Genomic DNA, 26,618 nt, shown 5'->3' on the forward strand with positions numbered 1-26,618 from the left:
TCCCCAGCCTTAGCTCTCATGAGTTTGGGGCAGTCTTACCTTCACCTGAGCAGCTGGTGGGTTTGAACTGCCAACCTGACCTTGCAGTTAGCAGCCCAGTGCTTAAGCCCCAGTGCTACCAGGTTACCTGGCCGAGTGTCCCCCTGGATGGGATCTGGCCTAAGGCCCCTGATGGCGTGAGCTCCTTGCATGCTGAGACCCAGCCTGGGCTCCCCACTGCGCGTTTGGGGCATCGTCTGAGGTCCCTGGTGGGTGTGGGCCTTAGTCTGGGATATGATTCGTGGCCCTGGGTGGCCGCAGAAGATGATCTGAGGACCCAAAGCCGGTAAGGCATGGGCTGAGGTCCCGGGGGTACATGGACAAGGCCCGAGGTCTCCCGGTGGGGAGAGCTGGGGTTTCTAGTGAATCGGGGCGTGGCTTGGGGGGGGGTCTCCTGGGAGGCCGGCAGAGCTGGGGGTGGGGCTGGGGAGTGGTCGAGGGCGGGCCAGCGGCGGCTCCGCAGTGGAGAGGCATCTGCAGCGGCCCCCCCCAGAGCGGGGGCCTGGGGTCCGCGGCCGCGCCGCCCGCCCGCCCCTCGGGTCGGGGCCCCCTCCCCCCTTGCGGCGGCGGCGGCGGCGGGGCTCGGGCGGCGGGCGGCGTGGAGGGCGGAGCTCGGCGGCGGCTCGGGAGGGAGGGAGGGCGGGAGGCGGGAGGGAGGCGGCCCCGCGGCACCGCGCCCCCTCCCCCGGCCCTCCCCCCACCATGGCGCGGAGCGAGGCGGCGGCGGCGGGGCCGGGCCCCGGGCCCCCCCCGGGCTGGGTGAGCGCGGCCCGCAGCGGCCCGGGCGGCGGCGGCGGGCGGGGGCGCCGGTGTGAGCGCGGGTGTGAGTGTGTCCGCGGCGCTGCAGCGGGCCCGGCGTGCGCTCGCGCGGCCCTGTGTGTGCCCGGCGCCGGCGTGTGCGGCGCCCTGCTTGTGTGGCCATCGGGCGTGTGCTGGGTGTCCATCCGAGCCGGTGTGTCCGGCCGGGCGTGTGTGTCCACCCGAGCGGCTGCCCCCTCCGGCTGCGTGTCTGGGGGGCTGTCGCGCACCCATCGGAGGGGCTGTGTGCAGGTGTGTGTGCGTGGGTTGTGTGCCCAGGTGTGGGCTCCCCACCCCCACCCCAGCGAGTGTGTGCGCGCGGCTAGCTGCCTCGGGTGTTTGTGTGCCGGTCGGATGTCCATCCCAGGGTCCGTGAAGCCGGGTGTGCCCGCCCGCGTGTCCATCTGTGTGTGTGTGTGTGTGTGTGTCTGCGGGTTGTATGTCTCCAAGGGTGTGTGTCTGTGCTTCCACGGATACCCGGCCGCCGGTCGGGGGCTGGGGCTCCAGGCCTCTGTGGAGGGGGAGGGGAGTTCGCCGCTCCTGGGTCCATGTCAATGGTGGTGGTGGTGGGGTCCTCGGCAGCCCTTGGGGGAGACGGCCATGTCTTCCCCTTCCCGGTGGCTGGTAGAGGGGGGGGGGCGCTGTGGGATGGGTGGCCGGGAGGTGGCCAGATGGAGGGATGAGAGGCTGAGGTATGGACAGATGGGCCCTGGAAGGGGGGTCCCTTCCCTATTCACCCCACCCCTCTCTCCCCACCGGCCAGATCTGCAGATGGGGCCAGAGTTGCCACCATCCAGATGGCCAGACCGGGGACCCTTGGGCTACTTGCTGTTGGGAGAGTGTGCTCCTTGGCTTGCAAGGTGCTGGAGGACCCTTGGTCCTCTGAGAGTTGTTGACCTGCTGAACTCTGACCCCTGGTCCTGGCTGGGGCACGAGGGTAAGCTGGGAGGGGTGGTGGGAAGTAGGTGGGGTAGGGTGCCACGCTATGCTCATATGTCAGTGTGAACCCCAGCTTGTGTGAGGAGCCGGGACTGTGGGTCTTTGCTTCATGTGTATTTGTTAGTGTGTAAATTCCCGTCAGGGGTCTGGGCTGTGGTGGGGAGAGGGCTCTGTTAGGAGGGGACCACTGTGGGTCACTTGATGGCCCTGTGCTTATTGGCGTGTCTAGCCGCCTCGGGCGTCTATGTACTGTGTGGTTCAGTGTCCACGCGTGAGACCTTGTGTGTGTGTGTGTGTGTGTGTGTGTGTGTGTGGATGCAGGCCTCGAAGTCGTCTGAGGAGTGTGCACCTGTGTATCTTTGGGCACATGTGTACCTGCTGTAGGCGTGTGCCTCCGGGTAGCAGCGCGTGTGTGGTGGTGCAAAGCAAAGTCGGCCCTGTGTGGCACGCGTGTGACCTGTGGTTGTGTGGAGGTGTGTCAGCCATGAGAGTCTGTGTCTGTGTATCAGTGTGGGTCTCTGGGGAGTGGGAGTGCGTGCGTTGAAGGTGCGTGCGCATGGCGTGATACACAGATAACTAGCCCGAGTCTCTGCCTGAGGTGGGACCCACTTCTGGGTCTAGGGAGGATGGGGTCCAGGTAGTGAGGCCTGGGGCCAGGTCTAGGACTGGGAGACAAGTGTGTTCCCACCCCAGGCCAAGTGCCCATGGCGGGCACACCCGGACACCCAGCCGTGGAGACTTGGGTGGGGCCTGCCTGAGTGGGTTCTGGCCTGTCCACATGTGCTGGCGTGGATGCCTCTGAACCTTATCCAGCTCCCCGTGCTGCTCAGCTTTGAACTTGGGGTGTGAGGTGGGCTGGGGCTCTGACGCCAGGGCTGTCAAGGAGGAGGGCAGGGGACCTCGGGCCAGGCCCCGCCGCCTGGGTTTGAGGAAGGCGCCAGTTGGAGGCCTGGGATTCTCCATTTGAAGGAGCCAGGAGGAAGCGTTTGCTGTTGTTGAATGGCACCGATTGACCCCACCTCCTAGCGACCCTCTCCCTGCACAACAGACGGAAACCCCAGGACCGCCCAGGCGGGTCCTGCGCCATCCCATCCTAGCCATGATCCGTAGGCACTGCATCAATCCATCTCGAGGAGGGCCTTCGAACCCTTTTTCGCTGGCTCTCTACTTGACCAACCATGATGGCCTTGGATTTCTTGGACCCGAGCAAGGATAGGACTGGGACCTGGACTCTTGGGTTTGAGGTGGGAGGTGGGGTCCTTGGGCTCTGGAGACCTCGGGCACATGCCTGGCATTTGGGGTGATCAGTTCTGAGGCCCAGACAAACACCTAGATCTCCATGAGACTGCGCGGTGCTGCGTCAGGTGGGCTGAGGGAGGGGTCCCTTGGCTGATAGCCCCCATGGCTGGACCTGAAGCCCAGAAAGGTACCAGAAGGATGCTAACAGCGTCACTTTGTTCCTTTGCAGGTACTGGCCCAGGCCCTGACTCCCTGAAGAGAGGTGAGTGGGGGCCGCAGGCTCGGAGGGATGTGGGGGCACTGGGCTTGTTCTGCGCTGGCCGGAGGCCCGGAGCCCTGGCTGCACGTTGCTTGCAGTTTGAAGGAGGATATCATGGTGACCCAACAGCCAGGTGTTCGCCCCTCTCTCCCTCTTCCCCCAAGGTGGGGTGGCTCGAAGGTCAGGGGCAGTGGGCTTGACTGAGGACTCCCTGTACGTTTAAGTCATGGGTGGGGCAGATGGGGGTGTCTGGCCAGGAGACCTCTGATCTCCGACACGCACTGGAGGCTTTCAAGACTTGAAATGACCCCACCCCTGAATTCGAGAGTTGAGTGGACAGGCTTTACCATTTTGTTCATGGGTGGGGACCTCCCCAGAGTCGGGCCTGCTGGTGGCTGAGGGAGAGCCGGAGACAATGACCGCCAGAGTGTAACAGCTAGCACGCAGCCAGTGTTTATTCAGCGAGCAACTAGTCTGCGCCTGCCACCCTGGCTTCATGTAGCCTCCCAACAGCCCTGTGGAGGCAGGCATTGGCATCACCCCATTTTACAGACGAGGACACTGAGACCCAAAGAGGGAAGCCCCTTGCCTTGCCTGTGGTCACATAGCAGGGAGTTGGGAGGGTGGGGGGAGGGCAAACTCAGGCTGCCTGGTCCAGTGCCCTTCAAATGGAGTCTCTGTGGGAACAGGGACAGAGTCCGGCTTTCTCGGGAGTCTGGCTTACAGGCCAGTGGTTTTCTGTTCCACCGAGAGTCGTGTCCTGGAAGTAGTGAAGGCCGGATGAAGGGTGGAGATGCAGAGGTGGTGGGCTGCCCTGTCCTGCCTGCGGTTGGTCTTTGGCCCAGTGGCCAGCTCACTGTTTCTCTTTGTGGGACACTGACATTCTTGCCTTCCGGCCCTCCGCCATCTCTCCGCTTTGCCTTGTTTTGCTCTCTTTCTTTCTGCACTTTGTTCTGTCTTTCTTTGCCTGTCTCTTTATTTACTCTTCTTCCAACTTCTCTCTCTTTCTTTGAGTCTGTCTCTCTCTCTTTGCCTCTCCCCATCTCACCTCCCCACTCCCACCCCCTCCCCAACCTTGGTCTCCCTTCCCATGTCCTCCATCCCCACTCCTTCTGGGCAGGGGGAGAACCACTTCAGGCCTCAGCCCAAACGGCAGAGGCCCCGAAGGTGGGGCCCGCAGGGGCGGGGGCCCGAGGTATGATGGGGTGACAAGAGTTCCAGGGACGCCCCCTTCCCATCCATTCTTTCTTCACCCCCCTCCTCGCCCACCCTCTGTTGTGATGGGAGGTGACATGTCGTGGGCTGTAGCCGCCGCAGGGGGAATCCCCACCGGAAGGTTTTGCCTGGAGCAGAGGCTTGCGGGAGTGTGTATGTGTGTGTGTGTGTGTGTGTGTGTGTGTGTGTGTGTGTGCGTGCAGGCATGTGTGGCTGTATCTGAGCATGTGAGGCCTGTGTGTACCCCCACCCATCGGCTTCAGCAGGAGCAGCATAGCGTAGCAGTGCCGAGGGTGAATTCAGGCTCCTAGCAGGAGGCTCTGTGGGTGTTTCCTGGGCCCCTCCCACCTTCAGCTTCTCTCTGCCACTGCAGGAAGTGGGGGGCACCCTAGCATTTATCGAGTGCTTACTGTGTACCCAGCCTTGTGTCCCGTGGTTCCCAGGCAAGAGCTCACTGAACCCTCACCACAAGCCAGTGGACACGGGACAGTCTGCAGGTCATGGCACAAATGATGACCAGCGCGGGCTTGGGGACGGTCCCGGAGCTGGCATGTCGTGAGCTGGAATCGGAACTGGGTCTGCCGGGCTCCTCAGCGCTCCGTCTTCAGAATGGCGTGCAGCGCTGATGGTGCGGAGAGTGACACGGGAGAGCGTGCCTGAGCGCGTGGGCAAGAGGCCGTGGCTGCTGTGTTGATGAAGCCATGGGCCCTCCCCGAGGTAAGACCTGCTTCTCTCTCTATTTTACAGATGAAGAAACCCAGATTCAGAGAGCTTCACATACTTGCCCGACGTCGCACGGCTAGTAAGTGTCAAGGGCTAGGATCCCAATCCCGGGGCAGGAACCCCGGTGGCTCACGGTGGTGAACGGTTCCGCCGCCAGCCCAAGGGTGGGCGGTTCAAACCCAGGGAGGAGGATACGGCCGTCTGCTTCCATAAAGAAACTCTATGGGGATAGCTCTACTCTGTCTTCTGGGCTTGCTGTGACATGAGATCAAACTGTCGGCTACAGGTTTTCGTCGGGGTAGGGGTGGGGGTGGGGGCTAGTACACCAAGGAGACAGGGCTTTCTACTCCAGTGAAGAGTTAGTCTCAGAAATCCACAGGGGCAGTTCTACCCTGTCTTGTCCGGTCACTGTGAGTCAGCATCCACTTGATGGCAGTGAGTTTGAATTAAAAAAAAAATATATATGGCTTTGAAATCCAGGGTCTTAAAACCTTAGTCAGCAGTCTTTCTCAGAATATCTTGTGGGTGCTGGAAGGCCTGCCATGGGCTAGGTGTGACCTCTCTGGTGGCTGGTTCGGGGAGGGGTGGGGGGAGGAAGCAGGGTGCTGGGGGTGGGGGAGCTGTGGCAGTATTCCAGCCAGCAGGGAAATAATGGTAATCTGTCGTGGCATAGTGGGTTATGCCTAGGGCTGCTAACTGCAAGGTCAGAAGTTTGAAACCATCAGCGGCTCCCAGGGGGAAAGATGAGGCTTTGTAAGCTCATAAAAAAAAATGAGTCTCAGAAGCCCACAGGAGGCAGTTCTGATGTGGCTTCTAGGGTCCCTATGATTTGAAGTAGACTCCATGGCAGCGAGTGAACCAACAGTGAACATGTTGGTTGATTCGTAGACCTGTCACTGGCCTGTGTGTCCCAGTGGTCAGGAGAGGAGGGGGTTCCTAGCAGGGCATCCCAGTGGCCCCCGCTGGGCCTGGGTAACACGCCTCCTCCCTTTCAGGTCTCTCCGCCCACTCCCCCCACCTGCCCACTGCACCATGGCCCCAGGCCCCTCCTCCTCGGCGCTCCTCTCGCCGCCACCGGCTGCGTTCCCCTTCCTGCTGCTGCTCTGGGCAGGGGCCTCTCGGGGCCAGCCCTGCCCGGGCCGCTGCATCTGCCAGAACGTGGCGCCCACGCTGACCATGCTGTGCGCCAAGACCGGCCTGCTTTTTGTGCCTCCGGCCATCGACCGGCGCGTCGTGGAGCTGCGGCTCACAGACAACTTCATTGCGGCTGTCCGCCGCCGTGACTTCGCCAACATGACCAGCCTGGTGCACCTCACCCTCTCCCGGAACACCATCGGCCAGGTGGCGGCTGGCGCCTTCGCCGACCTCCGCGCCCTCCGCGCCCTGCACCTGGACAGCAACCGCCTGGCCGAGGTGCGTGGCGACCAGCTCCGAGGCCTGGGCAACCTCCGCCACCTGATCCTGGGCAACAACCAGATCCGCCGGGTCGAGTCGGCCGCCTTCGACGCGTTCCTGGCCACCGTGGAGGACCTGGATCTGTCCTACAATAACCTCGAGGCGCTGCCCTGGGAGGCGGTGGGCCAGATGGTGAACCTGAACACCCTCACGCTGGACCACAACCTCATCGACCACATCGCCGAGGGCACCTTCGTGCAGCTGCACAAACTGGTCCGCCTGGACATGACCTCCAACCGCCTGCATAAACTCCCGCCCGACGGGCTCTTCCTGCGCTCGCAGGGCGCTGGGCCCCGGCCGCCCACGCCCCTGGCCGTCAGCTTCGGCGGGAACCCGCTGCACTGCAATTGCGAGCTGCTCTGGCTGCGCCGGCTGACCCGGGTGGACGACCTGGAGACGTGCGCCACGCCGGAGCACCTGACCGATCGCTACTTCTGGTCCATCCCCGAGGAGGAGTTTTTGTGCGAGCCTCCGCTGATCACGCGGCAGGCCGGCGGCCGTGCCCTGGTGGTGGAGGGCCAGGCTGTCAGCCTGCGCTGCCGGGCGGTGGGGGACCCTGAGCCGGTGGTCCACTGGGTGGCCCCTGATGGACGGCTGCTGGGGAACTCCAGCCGGACCCGGGTCCGGGGGGACGGGACGCTGGATGTCACCATCACCACCTTGCGGGACAGCGGCACGTTCACGTGCATCGCCTCCAACGCCGCGGGAGAGGCCACGGCGCCCGTGGAGGTGTGCGTGGTGCCGCTGCCCCTGATGGCGCCCCCGCCGGCCGCTCCGCCCCCTCTGACGGAGCCGGGCTCCTCGGACATCGCCACGCCCGGCCGGCCTGGTATCAATGACTCGGCCGCGGACCGCAGGCTGGTGGCCGCCGAGCTGACCTCAAACTCCGCGCTCATCCGCTGGCCAGCCCAGAGGCCCGTGCCTGGCATCCGCATGTACCAGGTGCAGTACAACAGCTCGGTGGACGATTCCCTCGTCTACAGGTGGGTGTGCGGGCCCAGGGGGCCGTACAGACCTGTCCAGGGTCCTGACTCATTCTATGGCCTCCTCTTCCTAGTCCTGTCCCTCGCTCATTCATTCAGCCAATCCGAATGCCACAATTACGGGAGCCAGACCAGGGCTGGGCACTGACGTGACTGTAATAGTAGGTGGGCCCGATCCTTGCACTCTTGGGTGTGTGGCTCTCCGAGAAAGTCCTCGTGGTGTAGTGGTTATGCTCTGGGCTGCTAACCCCAAGGTCAGTAGTTTGAAGCCACCAGTAGCTTTGTGGGAGAAAGAGGCAGTTTTCTACCGGCTTAAAGAGTTACGATCTTGGAAACCCACAGGGGCAGTTCTTCCCTGTCTTACAGGGTTGCTATTGATTTGATAGTGTGTACGTACATGCGTGCGCGCGCACACACACACACACACACACACACGCAGTCCCCAGGCTGTGAAGATACCACTTAAATATGACCCACCACTACAAGCCCTTCCCGTATAAGCTCTCCACAGTCCTTCCCCCTCAGATCTCAATGTGGGTCTGAGTGGCTGAAAAAGGAGGAACAGTACAACTGAAATGGACTTGGAGTCTTTAATAACATACAAGTTCATTTCAAACATTAAAAAAAAACCCACCCTGCCCATAGAATGGTTTATAATTACATATGAGTGGGACTTTGTGATTTGCTAGAAATGATGATTGCCGTCTTACTGTGGGAAGGATGCTCTGGTGCACCCGGAAGTGTTTCTTCAATGAATTTCGTGCACAGACAGGTACACAGTAGACTAAGACAAACCTTTGTCTTACAGACAGTGCCTACTGTTCCGACTTACATCCACATTTGGCTTAAAGGCGGACTTAGGAATAGAACTCATTCAGGATCCGAGGACTGCCTGTATTCGTTTATACGAATCACCCATAGCTCAGCGACACTCTGCCAACCCACTGGTAGCATGTAGAGATAGCAGACCATCTGAGAGATACCTAAGTGACTGCCACCCTCTATTGCTTTAGAAGTTCCTGCCTTGGTGTGGACAGACCTACCTGTGTGGGGTAGACGGCCACAGATGGTTACATCCTCCCGTCCTCTTTCTCTTGCTTGTCTCTGTCCTCACCTCTCTTCCCCTCATTTGTCACTGAGCTCCTGCTGGGGGCACAGAGAGACCACGAGGACATTCATCCCTCAGGACCTCAGTGAGCTCAGAGCCCAGGAGAAGGAAGCACGGGCAACAGAACCAAGTGGCACCTTTGCCTTGTTCTGACTCTAGACCAGCGGTTCTCAACCTGTGGGTTGTGACCCCTTTGGGGGGGGTCGAACGACCCTTTCACAGCGGTTGCCCAATTCGTAACAGTGGCAAAATGACAGTGATGAAGTAGCCACGAAAATAATTTTCTGGTTGGGGGGGGTCACCACCACATGAGGAACTGTATTGAAGGGTCACGGCATGAGGAAAGTGGAGAACCACTGCTGTAGAAGAATGATTTTTTTGAATATTGCTCTTGATCCCAGAGCTGGGACATGATGGGCATTTGCTAAATGGTGGCCGACAGTGTGGCCAGCTCTCTTCCTGGCCCCTGCCACCCTGTGGGCACTGCTGAGTGCCTATAGACTACTTCCTCCTGTGTGTGAGGTCACTTGGAGGGGCACCTAAGGGGCCCAGCCTTCCCCTCACCTTTGGGAAGATGCCTGCCTCCTGGTCTCTGTCTCTACCTTTCCCAGGGCTTGCCTGGTACATAGTAGGCGCTTCCCCTGTGGTCAGTTGAATGAATAAATGCCTCTTTCCCTCATCCTCTCTGTCTTCCCTGTGTTGCCCTCCCATCTGGAGCATGGCCTGCTGGAAGCCAGCTCCTACGCTGGGCCCTGGGCCTACAGAGAGAGCGGAGACTCTGTACAGGAGGGCCAACCTCGAAACAAAACAAAAATGGTGACAAGGGACTTCATCCCAAGGAATGCCCTCTCATTCGATCTTTCTGACTCTGCTATGAGGCAGCGATAACTCTCCCCTGCCCTCCCCACACCCCTGCCATTTTCCAGCTAGAGAAACTGAAGCTCTGGGGCGAAGCCCACTGCCCAAGGTCACACAGTAAGGAGCCGAGCACCAGCATCCCAGTTTACCCTCTCAACATGGAGCACACAGGTATTGAGCGCCTACTGTTTGCCTGGCAGGGGTAGAGTCGACAGCTAAATAGATGCTCAAGAGTTCTCGTGCCTGCATCTGTCTTCCCCCCCCCCCCATCTCTCTATCCTTCTCTCTGGGTACCTTGGCCACTGTAGAAGGTGAAGGAAGAGGGGCTGTTCACAGGTCCCCAGGTGTAGGCAGATGCTGAAGGCCCCCTTCCCCGCTGGCCAGCGGGCCCTGGGTCTCTGCCCTTCCCCTTAGGGCCACTGTTCCAACCTCTCATCCCTCCCTTGCAGATGCTTATGCTATGGTACAGCAGGAGTTAACTTCTTCTCTGCCGCCATGGGTGGAGGTGACATCCAACCAGAAGCCTGCTCAGCTGCTTGCTTGGGCCTTGTGGCCAATTAGAGAAGCCAGGGCTCGAGCCTTCTTAAGGAAACCACTTGCTTCTGTCCTTGAACAGAAAGGAGCCCTGAGCAATTGGTTCTTTGGGGGAAAGGGGCAAACAGAATCCAAGGGATTCTGGGGGGCACATGAGGGAGAGGAAGAGGAAGACTCCGAGCTAGGAGAGGCAGGGATGGTTAGGGTGGGGCTCTGGACCTTCAAAATGGCAGGCAGGGGCAGAGTGGGAGGAGTGGGTGGGCTCTTACTTGAAGTCTTTCTGTTGGAAACGGAGCCCTGGTGGTGTAGTGGTTATGAGTTGGGCTGGCTGCTAACTGCAAGGTCAGCAGTTCAAAACCATCAGCTGCTCTGATGGAGACAGACCAGGTGTTTTTCCTTTTGTGAAGAGTTATAGTCTTGGAAACCAACAGGGGCAGTTCTACCTTGCCCTATAGGGCCGTTAGGAGTGGGTACTGACTCGATGGCAGTGAGTTTGGTGGCTGCTTTTGGAGGGTGACTTGTGGTGGCAGAGGAACCTCTTGGAAGTAGGGTACTGGGCGGAGCTTCAGGACCGAAGGTGGCCTGGGTGGAAGGGCAGGTGAAGCTTCTGAGAGGTAAGAAAACCCACGGAGGTGGGGGGTGTGGCTTCAAGAGGAGGCGGGGCTTGCTCTGCCCACTCCCTGCGGATGAGGGGGCGGTTTGTGTCAGGTGATCCACTAAGAACACAGGCTGTTTTTCTTTCAGGAGAGGGAAGCGGGCGAGGTTGACTGCCGGGCTTGCAATGTGGTTTATTTAGATGGGACTGGACCTAGCACCTGGATTTGGGTGACAGTGTGCTAGGGATGTGCCGCACAGAGGGGCAAGGCCTTGTGGTGCTGGCCCACCGGAGGGTGGGTCTTCTAGATCGGGAGCAGCAATTGGCAGCGGAGTGTAAGGTACGGGAAGTGTTACTGGCCACGAGTGATGGGATGCCTGCTGGCAATGATGAGATCATGACTGAGTGCCTGGCTCTGGAGCTGTTAACCCATTCAGTCCCCACACCATCTCTGCTGTCTGGAAAGGAACGCTCATTTTTCCCAATTGGGGGGAACCAAGGCAGGGAGATCCAAGAGACTTCCTGAAGGTTCACGAGCCGAAGAGTAGGAGAGAGATTCTAAATCAGGCAGTCTGGCAGCCTTGTCACTTTTCTGCACTGTCCCTTCTTTGAAGGCAGTGGCCCTTAGAAGTGAAGGAACAAATGATTGGTGAAATGTCACTTGGGCGTGGGTGAAACTTACCTGGAAGCCTGGCTTGGGGACATCTGTTAGTACAGAGACACGAGGGCCTGTTGTCTCACCAGGAGTGGGACATGCAAATAGTGGACATCGTCCTGGGTACAGCAGGGGACCTAACCCAAGTGGGCCATTTGGCATGTGGTGGGGGAGTGGCTTAGAGCACTGGTACCTTGCTAGATGGAGTATGGAGAATCCAAACAAGAACATTCACCCATTGCTCCTGAAGGAATGACTGACATCCTTGGGGTGGGGCATGTAGGCATGGGGGCGTGGCCTGTAGCAGCAGTCTCTTAAAGCCTGGGAATGTGTAGATAAGGGCGCTTGGCAGCAGTCCTAGGAGGGGATAAATGACTCTTGTGGGCAGGGCATACAATCAAAGGGCGCAGCCTGTAGCATTGGGTCATTAAGGGAAATGGCAGTTACTGTCCCAGTAGGTGGCAAGCCTGCAGCCCTGAGTGAGAAGCAGATGAAAGGATCGCGTAACAAGAGTGCCACCAGGTTGATAAGGGGCTTGAATGTTGATTTTGTCCCAGCTACCAGTTAGGCACAGGAACCCTGGTGATGACGTAGTGGTTACCCGGTGGGCTGCTAAGTGCAAGGTCAGCAGTTTGAAACCACCAGCCGGCTCAGCCGTTAACCGTGAACGGTAACAGTTACAATCTCAGAAACTCACAGGACCAGTTCTCCCCTGCCCTATAGGGTCGCTATGAGCTGGAATCTCCAGGATGGCGGCGAGTTTGGCATTGGAGTGGTCAGGCACCCCTTGTCATGGTTGCTGTGGGTAGAGCATGCAAATAAATAAGCGTGGTCCAGCTGGGGCTGACCCCGCCCCAATCCCCTCCTCTTTCCGCAGGATGATCCCGTCCACCAGCCAGACCTTCCTGGTGAATGATCTGGCGGCCGGCCGTGCCTACGACCTGTGCGTGCTGGCTGTCTACGACGATGGGGCCACGGCGCTGCCGGCCACGCGCGTGGTGGGCTGCGTGCAGTTCACCACGGCTGGGGACCCGGCACCCTGCCGCCCGCTGCGAGCCCATTTCCTCGGCGGCACCATGATCATCGCCATCGGGGGCGTCATCGTGGCCTCGGTCCTCGTCTTCATCGTCCTGCTTATGATCCGCTACAAGGTCTACGGCGACGGGGACGGCCGCCGCGTTAAGGGCACCTCCAGGTCGCCCCCGAGGGTCAGCCACGTGTGCTCGCAGACCAACGGCGCAGGCGCGGCGCAGGCCCCGCCGCCGCCGGCCCTTGACCGCTACGAGGCGCTGCGCGAGGTGGCCACTCCTGGCGCCCCCGCAGCCGAGGCCAAGGCCACCGCGGCGGAGGCGGCCCCCACGGAACCGGAGGCGGCCCTAGGACGCTCTCTGGGCGGCTCGGCCACCTCGCTGTGCCTGTTGCCGTCCGAGGAAACTTCTGGGGTGGAGCCTCGGGCCTCGGCGGGGCCTCGGAGGAGCCGGTCCGGGGCGCTCGGGCCGCCAGCTTCGGCGCCCCCGACGCTGGCTCTGGTTCCGGGGGGCGCGCCGGCCCGGCCCAGGCCGCAGCAGCGCTATTCGTTCGACGGGGACTACGGGGCGCTCTTCCAGAGCCACAGTTACCCGCGCCGCGCCCGGCGGACAAAGCGCCACCGGTCCACGCCGCACCTGGACGGGGCCGGAGCGGGCGCGGCGGGGGAGGACGAAGACCTGGGGCTGGGCTCTGCCCGGGCGCGCCTGGCCTTCACCAGCACCGAGTGGATGCTGGAGAGTACCGTGTGAGCGGCAGGCGGGCGCCAGGACGCCTGGGGGCCGGGCAGGGCACCCAGAGAGACCGGCGGTGCGCCAGGAGGAGGCGGACTCCACGGGCGACTTGCCCTTCTCCTCCCCGGAGGAGGCGGGGTGGCCGCAGGCTGCTGCGGCTCAGACCACGCCCAAGCGCCCGGGTGGGGGGGGGGCGAGGGACGGGCTGCTGGGGAGCCCCCCCTCCAGGCCCTGCTCCCCGCTCCTGCCCCTCCCCCTGCGCACGCTCGCGGACCTTGCTGGAGCCGGTGCCTTACACAGCGAAGCGCGGGGAGGGGCAGGGCCCCCCGAAACTGCAGCACTGAGACACGAGCCCCCTCTTCCCCCCCTCTCCCCCCTCCCTGGACCTGGGGCCGGGATGAGGGGCCCATTTCTTGTATCTGGCTGGACTAGATCCTATTCTGTCCCGCGTCGGCCTCCAAAGCCCCCTCCCTCCACCTCCACCTCTCCATCTTGGTCCCATCGGGTCTAGCTTGGGGATGGTGGTCCACCTTTCTTCGGTCCTCTTGTTTGTCTCTCTCCCGCGCCCCGCTGTTTTCTGTGTCTCTGTCCTTCCCACTTTGTCTCCCTTGTCTCTGTCTGTCTTCTCTTCCTCCCTCCGCCCGCCCGCCTGCCCTTTTGTCCCAGTCTTGGGATCTCTCCTCACTACACAGTCTCCCGGGCAGGGCCCACTGGAAGGACCAGACTCTTCCTACTCCCTCCTCGTTCACATAATAAAGCCCCACACGAACAAAATCCCAAACCAAATCCCTCTCCCTACCGGAGCCGGGACCCTCCGCCGCAGCAGAATTAAACTTTTTTCTGTGTCCGAGGCCGCTCTGCGTGACCTCTGTGTGTGTCTGTGTGTGTCTTGGGGGTTGGGGAAGGGTGACCCTAGATTGCAGCAGAAGGACTGCGAGGCCGAGGGAAGCCAGGGGCCAGGGGGACTCTCGCACAGGCGTCCGTCTCCGGAGAGAGATGGCAAAAACAACAGAATAAAAGGACGATAGCGAACACGGACCAGTTGTTGATTCTGTACCAAGCACTATGCCCAACCCTTGTGTCTGAGAAAATTGTTTAGTCCCCACAGCAAGCTTAGAAACTGTGACTGTGGGGTCCAGGAAAGCTAAGTAACGTGCTTGAGGTTACACAGCTAGAAGGTGGTCAAACGGATTTAAAGGCAGTTTACTTGTAGCGCCCACCGTAAACACGTCAGGCTGCGGGCTGCATGGTCAGCGATGGAAGCCACCTGCAGCTCAGCGGGAGGAAGACTGGGTTTTCCACCCCCCTTAATGAGTTACAGTCTCGGAAACCCACAGGGGTTCCCTAAGAGGCAGCCTTGAGTTGGGTTTAATATGGTTTTTAAGGAGCTCTGGTAGAGCAGTGGATTGCACATTGGCCTGCTAGCAGCAAGCTCAGCAGTTTGAAACCAGCAGCCACTCTGATGGAGAAAGATGAGGCTTTCAACTCCCATAAGGCATTGCAATCTGCGAAAACTATCTAGGAGCAGTTCTGCCCTGGCCCACAGGGAGGGTCACGATGAGTCAGAATCGAATGCAGGGTAGTGAGTGAACTTGGCTTTAAGGATCCTCGATGCTGTAACTCACCCGCTCACATAAAGATAAACCGTTGGATCCCACCAGGGCTCCAAAGCAGAAAGAGGCCACGATGATCTGCTTTTGCCGAGATGTGCAGCCTGGGAAGCCCCGTGGGGGCTTTTCTCCTCGGCACCAACTGGACAGCAGGGGGTTGGAGTTAACCAGGCATGGACTAGTCATTTCACGTGCAGGGACGGTTGGACTACGCACCAAATTGCTGAGACCTGACAACTACGGGGTAGATGTCCATGGGCCCATTTTCCAGACAGGGACTTCTGAGCCCATGAGTGCGTTGCCCAGGGAAGACACAGCCAAGCAGTAGCTTGCCCTCTGTTCCTGTCCTCACCACCACGGCGACGTCACTTTTGGGTCTGCATGACCGTGACCTGAGCTGAATGTTCGGGTATTTAGAGCCAGCTTGGTGGGGGGAGGGGAGAGGGAGGGCTCATTGCAGGCTCCAGACTCCTAGGTGTCTGTGTACCCAGAAGACCCCCTTTTCCATGGTGGAAAAGGGGGTCTTCTGGGTGCACAGAGGGTGGTGCGGTTATGGGAGTATCTCCAGATGGCTGGTTGGGGTGGGGGCACCCCAGCCCTTGTGGGACTCCCCACTGGACGCTCCTTCCTGATTCTGAGGGGGAAGGAGGAAGGTTTCCTTGCCAGCCCAGGGCCCCCTGAGGCCTGGGGAAGAGCAGAGAAAGACAGAAATAGAAATGGAGAGCAAGCGGGAGGAGGCTGGCTCTGGGCAGACAGGGTGGGAGGCAGCAAGGACAGAGGCAGGAAAATCGGCAGGCCAGGAGGCTCCCCCACCCGGTGGCCCTGCCACACTCCTCTCTCAGTCATCACGACGCTCCCACTCTGGGGATGATGGAGGCTTTCACACCTGCCAGACCCGGTGCTCCCACACCCTCGCTGACGCCCAGATTGGGCACAGGCAAACCTTACACTCTTGAGGGGAAGTAACTGGGGAAGCATGGGTGCCGTTAGACCCTGCAGCAGGCATCCGGTGAGGAGGAATCGGAAGCCCAGAGAGCTCCAGGAGTTTGTCTAAGAGCCGACAGCCGGGGACCCCCAGAGCCATGATGAGAAAGTCGCCTTCCTCAACTCCTGTCCATCAGGCAGGCGATCCTCCGCAGGCACACTGCGGGGAAACAAAATACACAAAATAAGGACAATCTTTCCCCAGAGAGCTGAGAGCAAACAAAAGGTCATGGCGAGTAAGCGTCCAGCTAAACATATAAATAGGATGATGGCCAGGGAGTGGCTGCGAGGCCTGGACTCGTTTGAGGTCAGAGAGTTTGCAGACCTCTGTCCATCCACTGTGGGAAGTGCCACGGAAAAGCATTCCAAGTCAAAGGAACAGAGTGTGCAAAAGCCCCGGGGCAGCGGCGTACCGTGGGGCTGGACTGGAGTGGTGGTGGGGTGTGGGGCCAGGGAGGAGATGGGTGAGGTAAGTGTGCTCTGCATAGCCTTGCGGGCTGTGGTGAGGCGGGAAGGCTTGCTTATTCACAGAGCTGTGGGAAGCTCAAGGGAGGTTTGCAGTCAGGGGAGCGAGGTGATCTGATTTCTGGGGAGAACCCAGCTTTGGGATTGGTGGTTCTTCAGAAGCAGCAACTGCCCCTTGAGATCTTGGCACATGCCCGTTTCCAAATTCAGGGCCTTCAAGGCTCCTAAGCCCAGTCCTTTGGATGACACACCTCCTTCCCTGGTAACGCGGGCCCTTAATCCAACAGAAGAGCATCTATGAAGGACAATGAGTGGCTCATTTCTCAAAATCAAGAGCTTCAGATCCCAGGGTCCACTGGGCGAGAGAGGGCTTAGTAGCACCTGAAGCGAATGCTTGAGCATCTGCTTATCAGAGCCTGGCCCTGTGCTGGGCATCGGAAACAGCAGTGACCAAGACAGCCCAGTCCCTGTCCTTCTGGAGTTCAAGACAGGCAGATGGTTGTGGGCCATTGGGTCTGGAGGGGGCAGCACAGGCAGAAGGTAGGGGCTGGTCCAGGTAACTGTAGGAGCCCAGAGATGCTCCCTGGTCCAGCTGGAGGATCTGGAGCGTGTATTGGGGTCTTCTGATGACCAATAGCAGAAATTCCGTTGAGCTGGATCAGACATGAAAAGGAGGCATCTGTTGGCTCTGTTCAGGAAGCAAATGGAATTAAGGCTGAAGTTACAGGAACCAGGGCCTCAAGAGCTAGACCCTGACTGAAGCCAGCTATGACTCACTCCCTACCCACCTCTCCTTTCTTTCGTCTCCGCTCAGATCAGTCCCTTCGACTGCGCGTGACGTGGAAACCGTCATTCATTGGCAGACTCAGAACCAATCCTTCCAGCACCTTCACCTGGAGGCGAAATGGAGGCGCCTCAAATCTTGAATTAAAAAAAAAAAGATATCTGTATCTAGGGAAGAGCTCTGATTGGCCAGATTTTTTTTTTGGGGGGTGTCACATGATCACTCCAGCACAGATTTATGACAAGGAACTTTGTTTTTTGATTGGTCAGGTGGAGGTCATGTGGCCTGCGGAGAGGGTTGTTGAAGCTTAGGATGAACAATATGGCATCAACTGCCATTTTTTTGTGAGTCAGCAAAGGTAGAATGGTAGTAATTTCATATATGGTCCAACCTGATTCTCACTCACTCACTCACTCACTCACTCACTCACTCACTCACTCACTGTCATCAAGTTGATTCTGACTCACAACAACTCCATTGGCAGGGTAGAACTACCTTAAGACGGCAACTCTTGGGAGTAGAAAGCCTCATCTTTCTCCTGAGGAGCAGCTGTTGGTTTTGAACTGCTAACCTCATGGTTAGCCGCTCAACGTTTAACCACTGTGCCACTGGGGTTCCTCGACCCACTTAGTTACCAGCAAACGTAGGTCGGAACAGCTTGAGGTGACATTGAGCTCAGACATAGAGTCTGGGTGGATACTAGCCAGGGGAGGACTTGGGGAGCTGGGGAGGGGATGGGGAGGGAGGGAGGGAGAGTAGTGGGCCATGTCTCAAGCAGGGGGATGGTTACACAAAGGCAGCCACCACCGCTGCCTGGAGATGGAGTGCTTTCTTTGGTCAGGCCAGACTCCTATATCCCACCAAATGAGGGCATAGAAATGGGGTCAGTCTTCAAGGGAAAATTGAGACGTTGTTACTGGAAGGGGACAGTGGGCAGGACAATATATCAGGCTAAAATCCCTTCTCAACGCGGAGATCTGAAACCTTATTTCTATGGCACAGGCCTCAACCTAGAGTCCATTTTTCTGCTTTGTAGAAAACTTGTGAATTTGGGTGAACCTGTAGAGAGCAGACCAGGTTTTCTAGTTGACAATCACAGGTGTGCTGATTGAGTTCATTGAATGCAATCCCCACAACATCACATCACTTGTCCCACTTCCTCTCTGTGTTTCCTGTGTCCGTTCTTCGTTCTTCCGGACTTTGGCTTTGGGTAAATGATGTCCTTATGATTCAAATGTTTTAATGATTAAATATTAATTGACCACCCATTCGGGATTTGGCGCTGGGAAGACAGAAGGATTTATGAGAAATGCATTTGGCTACAAGAAATAGAAAAAACAATGAACATGCCTTAGGCGTGAAAGCCATTCAGGTAGCTAATGAAAAATCTGGAGTTTGGAGGTTCTGAGGCTTTGATGGAATAGCTTTGGTATCACCAAGGGCCTATTTTAGTATAACATAATAAAATAGAATGTATAATCTATTACTACTATATAGATACCATTATATCAATACATATATTGATCTAATAGAATATATCACATACATAATATATTCTATTGTATATTCACTATATATCACATATAAAAATAGAATGTATCATATATAATATATTCTCTATATATCACATAACTATAATATATTTTATGATACATTAGAATATATCAATATATATCAATCAAGGTGGCTTCAAAAAGTTTGTAGAAATGTTCCACTATCTTTGAATTCCAGTTTCCTACATTTTTCACTCCCCACCCCAAATTGTATGTAGGGTTCACTCTGTGCTAAGCACTGTTTTAAATTCTTTACATAAATTATATAATTTAATCCATTTACCCAGTCCTTCAATCCCATGGCTCTCCCAAGCTTCAAGAGAGCCTGGGAATACAGGTATTGGGCAAAGAGGAAAGAAATTCATGGCCTGGGCCAGGCACACTGCTGCCCCCTCTCCCCCAGACTGGGGTTCTTTTAATCAGGAAGGAGGGGTGACTAGCTATTAGTAGGGAAACCCATGGAATCTGCCATTGACAGGCCTTGTGATGTAGCGGCGTGGCTGTGCAGTTCCTAGTGTATACTTCTACCTCCAGCCCCTTCGTCTCCCAGTCAAGAAAACACTCAAGGTAGGAGGCCGGGAGAGTGATGGGGCCATGGGAACGATGCCGAAAGGCCCGCAGTATGACAAAGGGGTCAACCATCCAGAAACTTGAGCGGGTGAGTTACTCTCGGTCCTAAATGTCTTGCGACACACCTCACAATGGATTGTGATGACCTGATGGCTGTCACGCTGTTCCCATGCGCCACGACTGCACAGCAAACCCCACTGAGTGCGTAGCTCACAGATCATTCTGTGAAGCTTGGCTCAGGCGTGTGAGCAGGGACATCTGGAATGGCTGGTCTCTGCTCCCTGTGGGCCTGGCTGGGAACCAGCTGGAGGCTCTGCGCATACACGCCTGGGATCTGGGCAGGAGTGACTCAGAGATGACCTCAGCTGGGACCGCCAGCTGGAGCAGCTACAAGTGGCTTCTTCATGTGCTTGGGCTCGGAGGCTGAATTCCGAGAGAGGATGTCCCAGGAGGGTGTGCCAGGAGAGCTAGGTGAACGTGGCACCATCTATCCTTTTTCTTTTTAATTAATTTTATTGCGGCAAAAACACATCTACCCAAAGGATTGCCCAACCAGCCTTTTTTTTTTAATCGTGCAATTCTGTAGCATGCGTTGCATTCGCTGCGTTGTGAAATGATCACCACTCTGTTTCCAAAATTTCCCATCACTCTTAGCAGGGACTCAGTGCCCCCTAAGAAAGAAGTGCCCCCTTTCTCCTCCTAGGCTCTATGCATTTGCTTGTTCTAGGTATTTCATAATAAGTGAAGTCATGTGACCTTTGTCCTTTTTGGGGGTGTGGTTTATTTCATTCTCACGGTTCACCCACGTCACAGCACAGGCACCGTATGGCTCCGGACTTCATTCTCTTTATGACTGGTATTATTCCACTGTCTGGATAAACCACGTTGTTTTAATCCATTCATCAGTGGTTATGCACTTGGCCTGTTGCTATACCGGGGGTGAACTTTTGTGACCTCATGTTGGAAGCTAAGCCACTTTCCTCCCGCTGGATTATATAGGCTGAAATGGTCACAGGTCTGCCCAGAATCAATGTGATGAGGGCAGCTCTTGACGGAATGTCCAAGAATGTGTTGCCATTGAGGGGGAAACCAAACCAAACCAGCACATTTGCCAGGGACGAGCTGGGGGTGTATGCAAATTATTTAATAATCACATTTGGCAAAATCAGAATGCCTAATGCTCACACCCTGAAGAAGATCCTGCCCCACTGCCCGCCTGGCACGAGGGGTCAACTCTTTAAAAATATTAATAAATCTTTTTATTGGGGCTAAGGGGTCAACTCTTTCGTTTCTGAATTGTGACAAGGTGCCAGGGGAGGAGCGGCCTGGGCAGCAGTGGGGAAGTGACTCAGGAAGATCTTGGGAAAATGGCTATTAAACTACAACAAGCAAAACCAAACTCATTGCTATTGAGTCGATTCCCACTCATAGCAATCCTGTAGGACAGGGCAGAGCTGTCTGTGTGGGTTTCTGAGACTGTAACTCTTTATGGGACTGGAAGCCCTCCTTTTTCTCACTTGGAGAAGCTGGTGGTTTCGAACTGCTGACCTTGTGGTTGGCAGCCCAATGCGTAGCCACGAGGCCCTTAGGGCTCCTGTTTCAATATTTAAAAAAATCATTTTATTGGGGGCTCATACAATTCTTATCACTATCCATCCATACATCCATTGTGTCAAACACATTTGCATGTTTGTTGCCATCATCATTCTCCACTGTTTCAATATTTTAACCACAGAAACCACGGCACCATTAGGGACCGATTGCCTAAGGGTTTGCAATCTTAGAGCCTCCAGGTTCCATGAAGTGTGCACAGAGGAAATTATGGAATGATAGCGCCAAATAAAATTGTGCTGAATATAATTTAAAACAGCTGCACCTAAGCAAATGTGGCAAAGAAAACTGATGGTGCCTGGCTATCAAAAGATAGAGCGTCTGGGGTCTTAAAGGCTTGAAGGTAAACAAGCGACCACCTAGCTCAGAAGCAACAAAGCCCACATGGAAGAAGCACACCAGCCTGTGTGATCACGAGGTAGTGAAGGGATCAGGTATCAGGCATCAAAGAACAAAATATCATATTATTGTGAATGGGGGAGAGTGCGGAGTGGGGACCCAAAGCCCATCTGTAGGCAATTGGACATCCCTTTACAGAAGGGTCACGGGGAGGAGATGAGCCAGTCAGGGTGCAGTGTAGCAATGATGAAACATACAACTTTCCTCTAGCTCCTAAATGCTTCCTCCCTGCCCCCCACTCTCATGATCCTAATTCTACCTTACAAATATGGTTAGACCAGAGGATGTACAGTGGTACAGATAGGAACTGGAAACACAGGGAATCCAGGATGGATGATCCCTTCAGGACCAGTGGTGAGAGTGGCGATACCAGGAGGGTGGGGTAGAGAGAGAGAACCGATTATAAGGATCTACATATAACCTCTTCCCTGGGGGACGAACAACAGAAAAGTGAGTGAAGAGAGATGTCGGACAGTGTAAGATATGACAAAATAATAATTTATAAATTATCAAGGGCTCACGAGGGAGGGGGGAGCGGGGAGGGAGGGGGGAAATGAGGAGCTGATGTCAGGGGCTTACGTGTAGAGCAAATGTTTTGAGAATGATGAGGGCAACAAATGTACAAGTGTGCTTTATACAATCGATGTATGGATGGATTGTGATAAGAGTTGTATGAGCCCCAATAAAATGAAAAACAAAACAAAACAAAAAAACGGTTGAACCAGTATCTGATAGGGCAGGGCCAGAAATTCAAGCGGGAATCAGGGAAAGATGTGGACTGAGGGATGGTATTGCTAGTGGATCTTGACTGAAAGCAGAGGATATCAGAAAGATGTTTACTTGTGTTGCATTGACTATGCAAAGGTATTAGACTGCGCGGGTCATGGAAAATGTGAGACTTATGTTTTGAAGAAAGGACACTCCATAACACTTGACCGTGCTCATGTGGAACCTGTGTACAGATGGACTCATTTAAACAGAACAGGAGATACCATGGTTTAGAATCAGGAAAGATGTGCATCAGCGTTGGTTTCTTTCACCCTAGTTATTTAATCTGCAGGCAGAACAAGTAATCCGAGAAGCTGGACTTTATGAGGCAGAACACAGCAGGAGGACCGAGGGAGCCTCGCGAACAATCTGCAAAATGCAGGTAATACACCCTTGTTTCCTGAAATTGAAGAAGAAGAGCAAAGACTACATACAGCCTGCAGCGTGGATGACACCTTCATGTAAAGGAAACACAACTTCTCACAACTGGACCAATAAGCAGCATCAGGGTAAATGGAGCAGAGATGGAAGTGGCCCAGTGGCTTAGTCTTACTTGGGCCCCCAGCCAACACCCATAGAAACAGTAGCGGAGAAATCAAATTTGCATCAGGCACATTTGCTGCAGTGTCCTTTCGAAAGTGTTAAAAAGCAGAGATGTCCCCTTGAGGGCTTAGGTGCGTCTGGCTCGAGTCGTGATGTGACCAGATTTTAACACTGGTACAACGGGACACCATTGATAAAACTCATCCTGGCGAAATAGCCACATGGCAGCCGAAAACCGCATACCCTAGCTTGTCGTGCATTCTTTCCCCAAATCGGGATTTTTTAAAAACGCCGCGGGACGTGGGAAAAATAGTTTAAAAGTGGGACTGTCCCGCCAAAAGTGGGACGTCTGGTCACCTTACCATGCACGAACAAGACAGACCAAAGAGGAGTTGGTGCGTCCGAATTATGATGCTGGGGAAGGACATTGAAGAGACCAAGGACTTCCAGCAGAGTGAGCACACCTGTCTTGGAGACGGTACAGCCAGAAGGCTCCTGGGAACTGAGGGAGCTGGGCCTTGGTCTCATGACACACCAGCGCCCAGAGAAGGACGTCATGCTTGCTAAAGCCAGGGTCAGTGACAGAAAGGAGATGGAGTGACCCACGGACTGCAACAATGGTCTGGAACAAAGCACGGTTTATTGGGGCTCCTACAGCTCTATCACAATCCATCCATCCATTGTGTCCAGCACATTGATACCTTTGTTGCCATCATCATTCTCAAAATATTTGCTTCCTATTTGAGCCCTTGGCATCGGCTCCTCATTTCCCTCCACCTCCTCCCCCCAACCCTCCTTTATGAACCCTTGATAATGTATAAATTATTATTATTTTGTCAAGTCTTACACTGACCACTGACTCCCTTCACCCACTTTCCTGTTGTCTGTCTTCCTGAGAGGGGGGTTATATGTTGATCACTGTGATTGGCTCCCCCTTTCTCTCCCCAACTTCCCCTTCCCCTCCTGGTATAGATACTCTCATTATTGGTCCTGAGGGGTTTATCTGTCCTGGATTCCCTGTGTTTCCAGCTCTGATCTGTACCAGTGTACATGCTCTGGTCCAGCCAGATTTTTAAAGTAGAATTGGGGTCATGATACTGGGGGGGGGGGAGAAAAGGGGGGTAAACATTAAAGAACTAGAGGAAAGTTGTTTGTTTCCTCGGTGCTAAACTGCACCCTGACTGGTTCCTCTCTTCTTTGTGACCCTTCTGGAAGTAAAAAAAGAAAACGGGTCAAAAACACCCAGCGGGCCGGATAAATGTCCTCGGCGGGCCACATGTGGCCCGCGGGCCATAGTTTGAGGACGCCTGCTCTAGACATTAAAGAACAGTGACCAGATAGACATCCATTCTGTGCTCTGTCTAAATGTGTGACCCACAGAGATGGAGAGAGCAATACGATGCGTATTGCTGGGACTCCACTTCCTTTTGGGGGTCGTTTGTGATGACGTGGAGGCTGCTCCCTGTCTCTGTGTGACAGCTGTAGCCGTGTGGCCATGAGGTAGCCAGAGCAAACGCCAGCCAACAGGAGTGGAAATACAAGAACTGTATGTCCTGGGGTTGTCGTAACCCAGGACCCCGCGTAGGTGGCTTCAAGGACAGAAAGGCACTCACTCACAGTCCAGGGTGTTTGCAGGGGCCCCATTTTCTCTGTGGGCTCCAGGGGTCGATTCCTTCCCCAGGTCCCAGTTCCTGGGAGCCCCTTGCCTGACTCTGCCTCTTCTTACGGTCTATTTCTCCTACTTCTCTGTGTTTCTTTTTCTCTCTTCGAAGGACACGACGGATATGGGAGTCCCTGAATGATGCAAGTGGTGAAGCCCTTGGCTACCAGGGGCCAGGTTGGAGGTTCTAAGCCACCCGGATGCCTCTGTAGAAAGGCTTGGCATCTGACTCGGCAACACTCGGGTCCCCGTGGGGCGGAATTGACCTGACGGGGTCTGGCTGTTGTTGATGACTCCGATCACATGAAGATCCCCCATTGGCATAGTGCGTTACACGCTGCATGGTTGCCAGTTCAAATCCACCACCTTGGGTTTGATTTTACAGTTTCAGAAGCCCCGTGGAGCAGTACAGAGCTGTCCGACAGAGTCACTGCGAGTTGGAATCCACTTGATAACGGTGGGTTACTCCAGTATGACCCCGGGATACCTGAGAACATCTCCCAAGACTTTATTTCTACACCGGGTTGGAGTCACACGTGCCAGAGGTTAGGACTTCAACTGTCTCTTTGGGGAACACAATTCAATCCAGAACAGCCCCCAACGATATTAAAACCACCACCACCACCAGACCCCCCGGGCAAGCTCGCTGACATTGAATCCCTCCGACTCACAGCGACCCTCCAGGACAGGGCAGAACAGTACCTGGGGGCTCCCGAGGCTGTAACTCGTCACAGGAGTAGAAAGCTCAGTCTCTCTCCTAGGGAGCAGCTGGTGGTTTCGAACTGCTGACTTAGTGATTAGCAGCCCACCGTGTAATCTACGACAGCCGCTAAGCCACCTCTCGGATGACCAATTAACCGGCCATGGAACTGAATGGCGGTGTTGGTGAAGGGGACTGGAGGTGCCACGGGCTGCCCAAAGAAGCAGACTCATGCGCCTCGGGAGAAGTGCATCCGAAATACCTTTTAGAGGCAAGGATGGCTTGACCTCACCTCACACACTTCGGCTATGCTTTGAGGAGAGGCCGGTCTCTGGAGAAGGCCAACCTGTTCGGTAAAGAGCCGAGGGGCAGTGAGGAAGAGGAAGGCCTTTCACAGGCTGATGGACAGACACAGAGGCTGCCAACGTGGGCTCAAGCGTCAGAACATGATCAGGATGGCGCAGGGCCTGGCACTGTTTCGCCCTGTGGTTCACAGAAGTGCCAGGAGTCGGAGCCACCTTGATGGCACCGAACCACCTACCACCAAACCAACCGAACTGCCCGGGGAAAAAGACGAGCCTTTCTACGTCCGTCAAGAGCTACAGTCTTGGGCACCCACAGGGGCAGTTCTACCCTGTCTCACAGGGTGGCTGGGAGCCGGCACCGACTCCAGGGCGTGAGACCTGACTGCCAATGGAGTTGTTTGTTCAGTGTAATAATAAACGCATGATTGGTTCCAGTCATTTGAGTTAGATGCTCTGACTATATGCACCCTAAAACATCTCAGCTCATAAAGACACCCCCCCACCCCACTTGTCCTAGGTCTACGCAGAGACAGACATGCAGGTGCCACACTGGTCCGTGGGTCCCAGGATCCTCCCAGGATCTGATCTACCCAAATGTGGCCAGCTCCAAGTGGTGAAGCCCTCGGCTCCCAAGAGACAGGTTGGTGGGCTCTTCTGACGTCCTGAGAACAGTCCAGGGAGATTTCATTCAGGGTGTGAGTGTAGGCCGACAGCGTGCAGAAGCGAGCTCGCTAATGCTGGATTTGGATCCTCCATCTGGTGTGTGCGCCTCCTGTTCCGTCACCTGCCTCTCCCAGGAGCCGTCAGCAGACCTTGGATTCGTTGGCCCCCAGCTCGGATGCATTCAGCTCGGTATCCACCAGCCTGTGGATCCGCAGCGTCACCTTCCGGCTTCCTGTCAGTTCTCAGCCCTGGCAGCGGCAGGAGTTGGGAGAAACCCTCAGCGTATGTCTGGCCCACGGACTGGAACCAAACAGGGTGTGCCCACTCCTCCAGCGGTAGACGTCATCTCTTGCCATGTGTCACTTTTCACAGAAACGTCCACATCCAAGCGTCACCGGTTGTGCTTCTCTAGAGGCTCCATCCCGACACAACAGGTTTGTATCTTTAATTTGATAGTCGGGTCTGGGCAGACCCTCACCTAGACACACACACACGTAACGGGCACTCACAAACATACACAACCAGCCTGAGCTCTACCTAGTCCACCGGGGCCTCCAATCTAGCACAGTTGGTCTTACACACACACACACACACACACACACACACACACACACACACACACACACACACACGGATTCACTGGTTACTGAAAGCTTCAGCTCCATCAGCTTAGCTGTGCACAGTGTACAGAAGTAGCTATCTTTCTCCTGGGTCACCGTCAAGGTTGCAGCTCTATAAATGTGGGGGTGGGAGGAGGAGGTTGGCACAGCAGGAAATAAATGAAGACAGAGTGGGGGACTTGATGCATAAACAAAGTCTGGGTGGGATGGGGGAGCTGAGGGC

At 56.0% G+C, this 26,618-nt stretch overlaps 1 protein-coding gene across 1 annotated transcript; it reads left to right on the plus strand.

Moving 5' to 3' along the window:
- Positions 1-663: 663 nt before the first annotated feature.
- LRFN1 (leucine rich repeat and fibronectin type III domain containing 1) lies at positions 664-14,002 on the plus strand. Its single transcript, XM_075537307.1, has 5 exons — positions 664-798; positions 3,245-3,277; positions 5,237-5,291; positions 6,208-7,650; positions 12,278-14,002. Exons 4-5 carry the CDS (start codon positions 6,245-6,247, stop codon positions 13,176-13,178), a joined length of 2,307 nt encoding a protein of 768 aa, XP_075393422.1. The 5' UTR covers positions 664-798; positions 3,245-3,277; positions 5,237-5,291; positions 6,208-6,244; the 3' UTR covers positions 13,179-14,002.
- Positions 14,003-26,618: the final 12,616 nt, after the last annotated feature.

Source organism: Tenrec ecaudatus, chromosome 18 (genome assembly GCF_050624435.1).
Source record: "Tenrec ecaudatus isolate mTenEca1 chromosome 18, mTenEca1.hap1, whole genome shotgun sequence".
NCBI classification, from domain to species: Eukaryota; Metazoa; Chordata; class Mammalia; order Afrosoricida; family Tenrecidae; genus Tenrec; species Tenrec ecaudatus.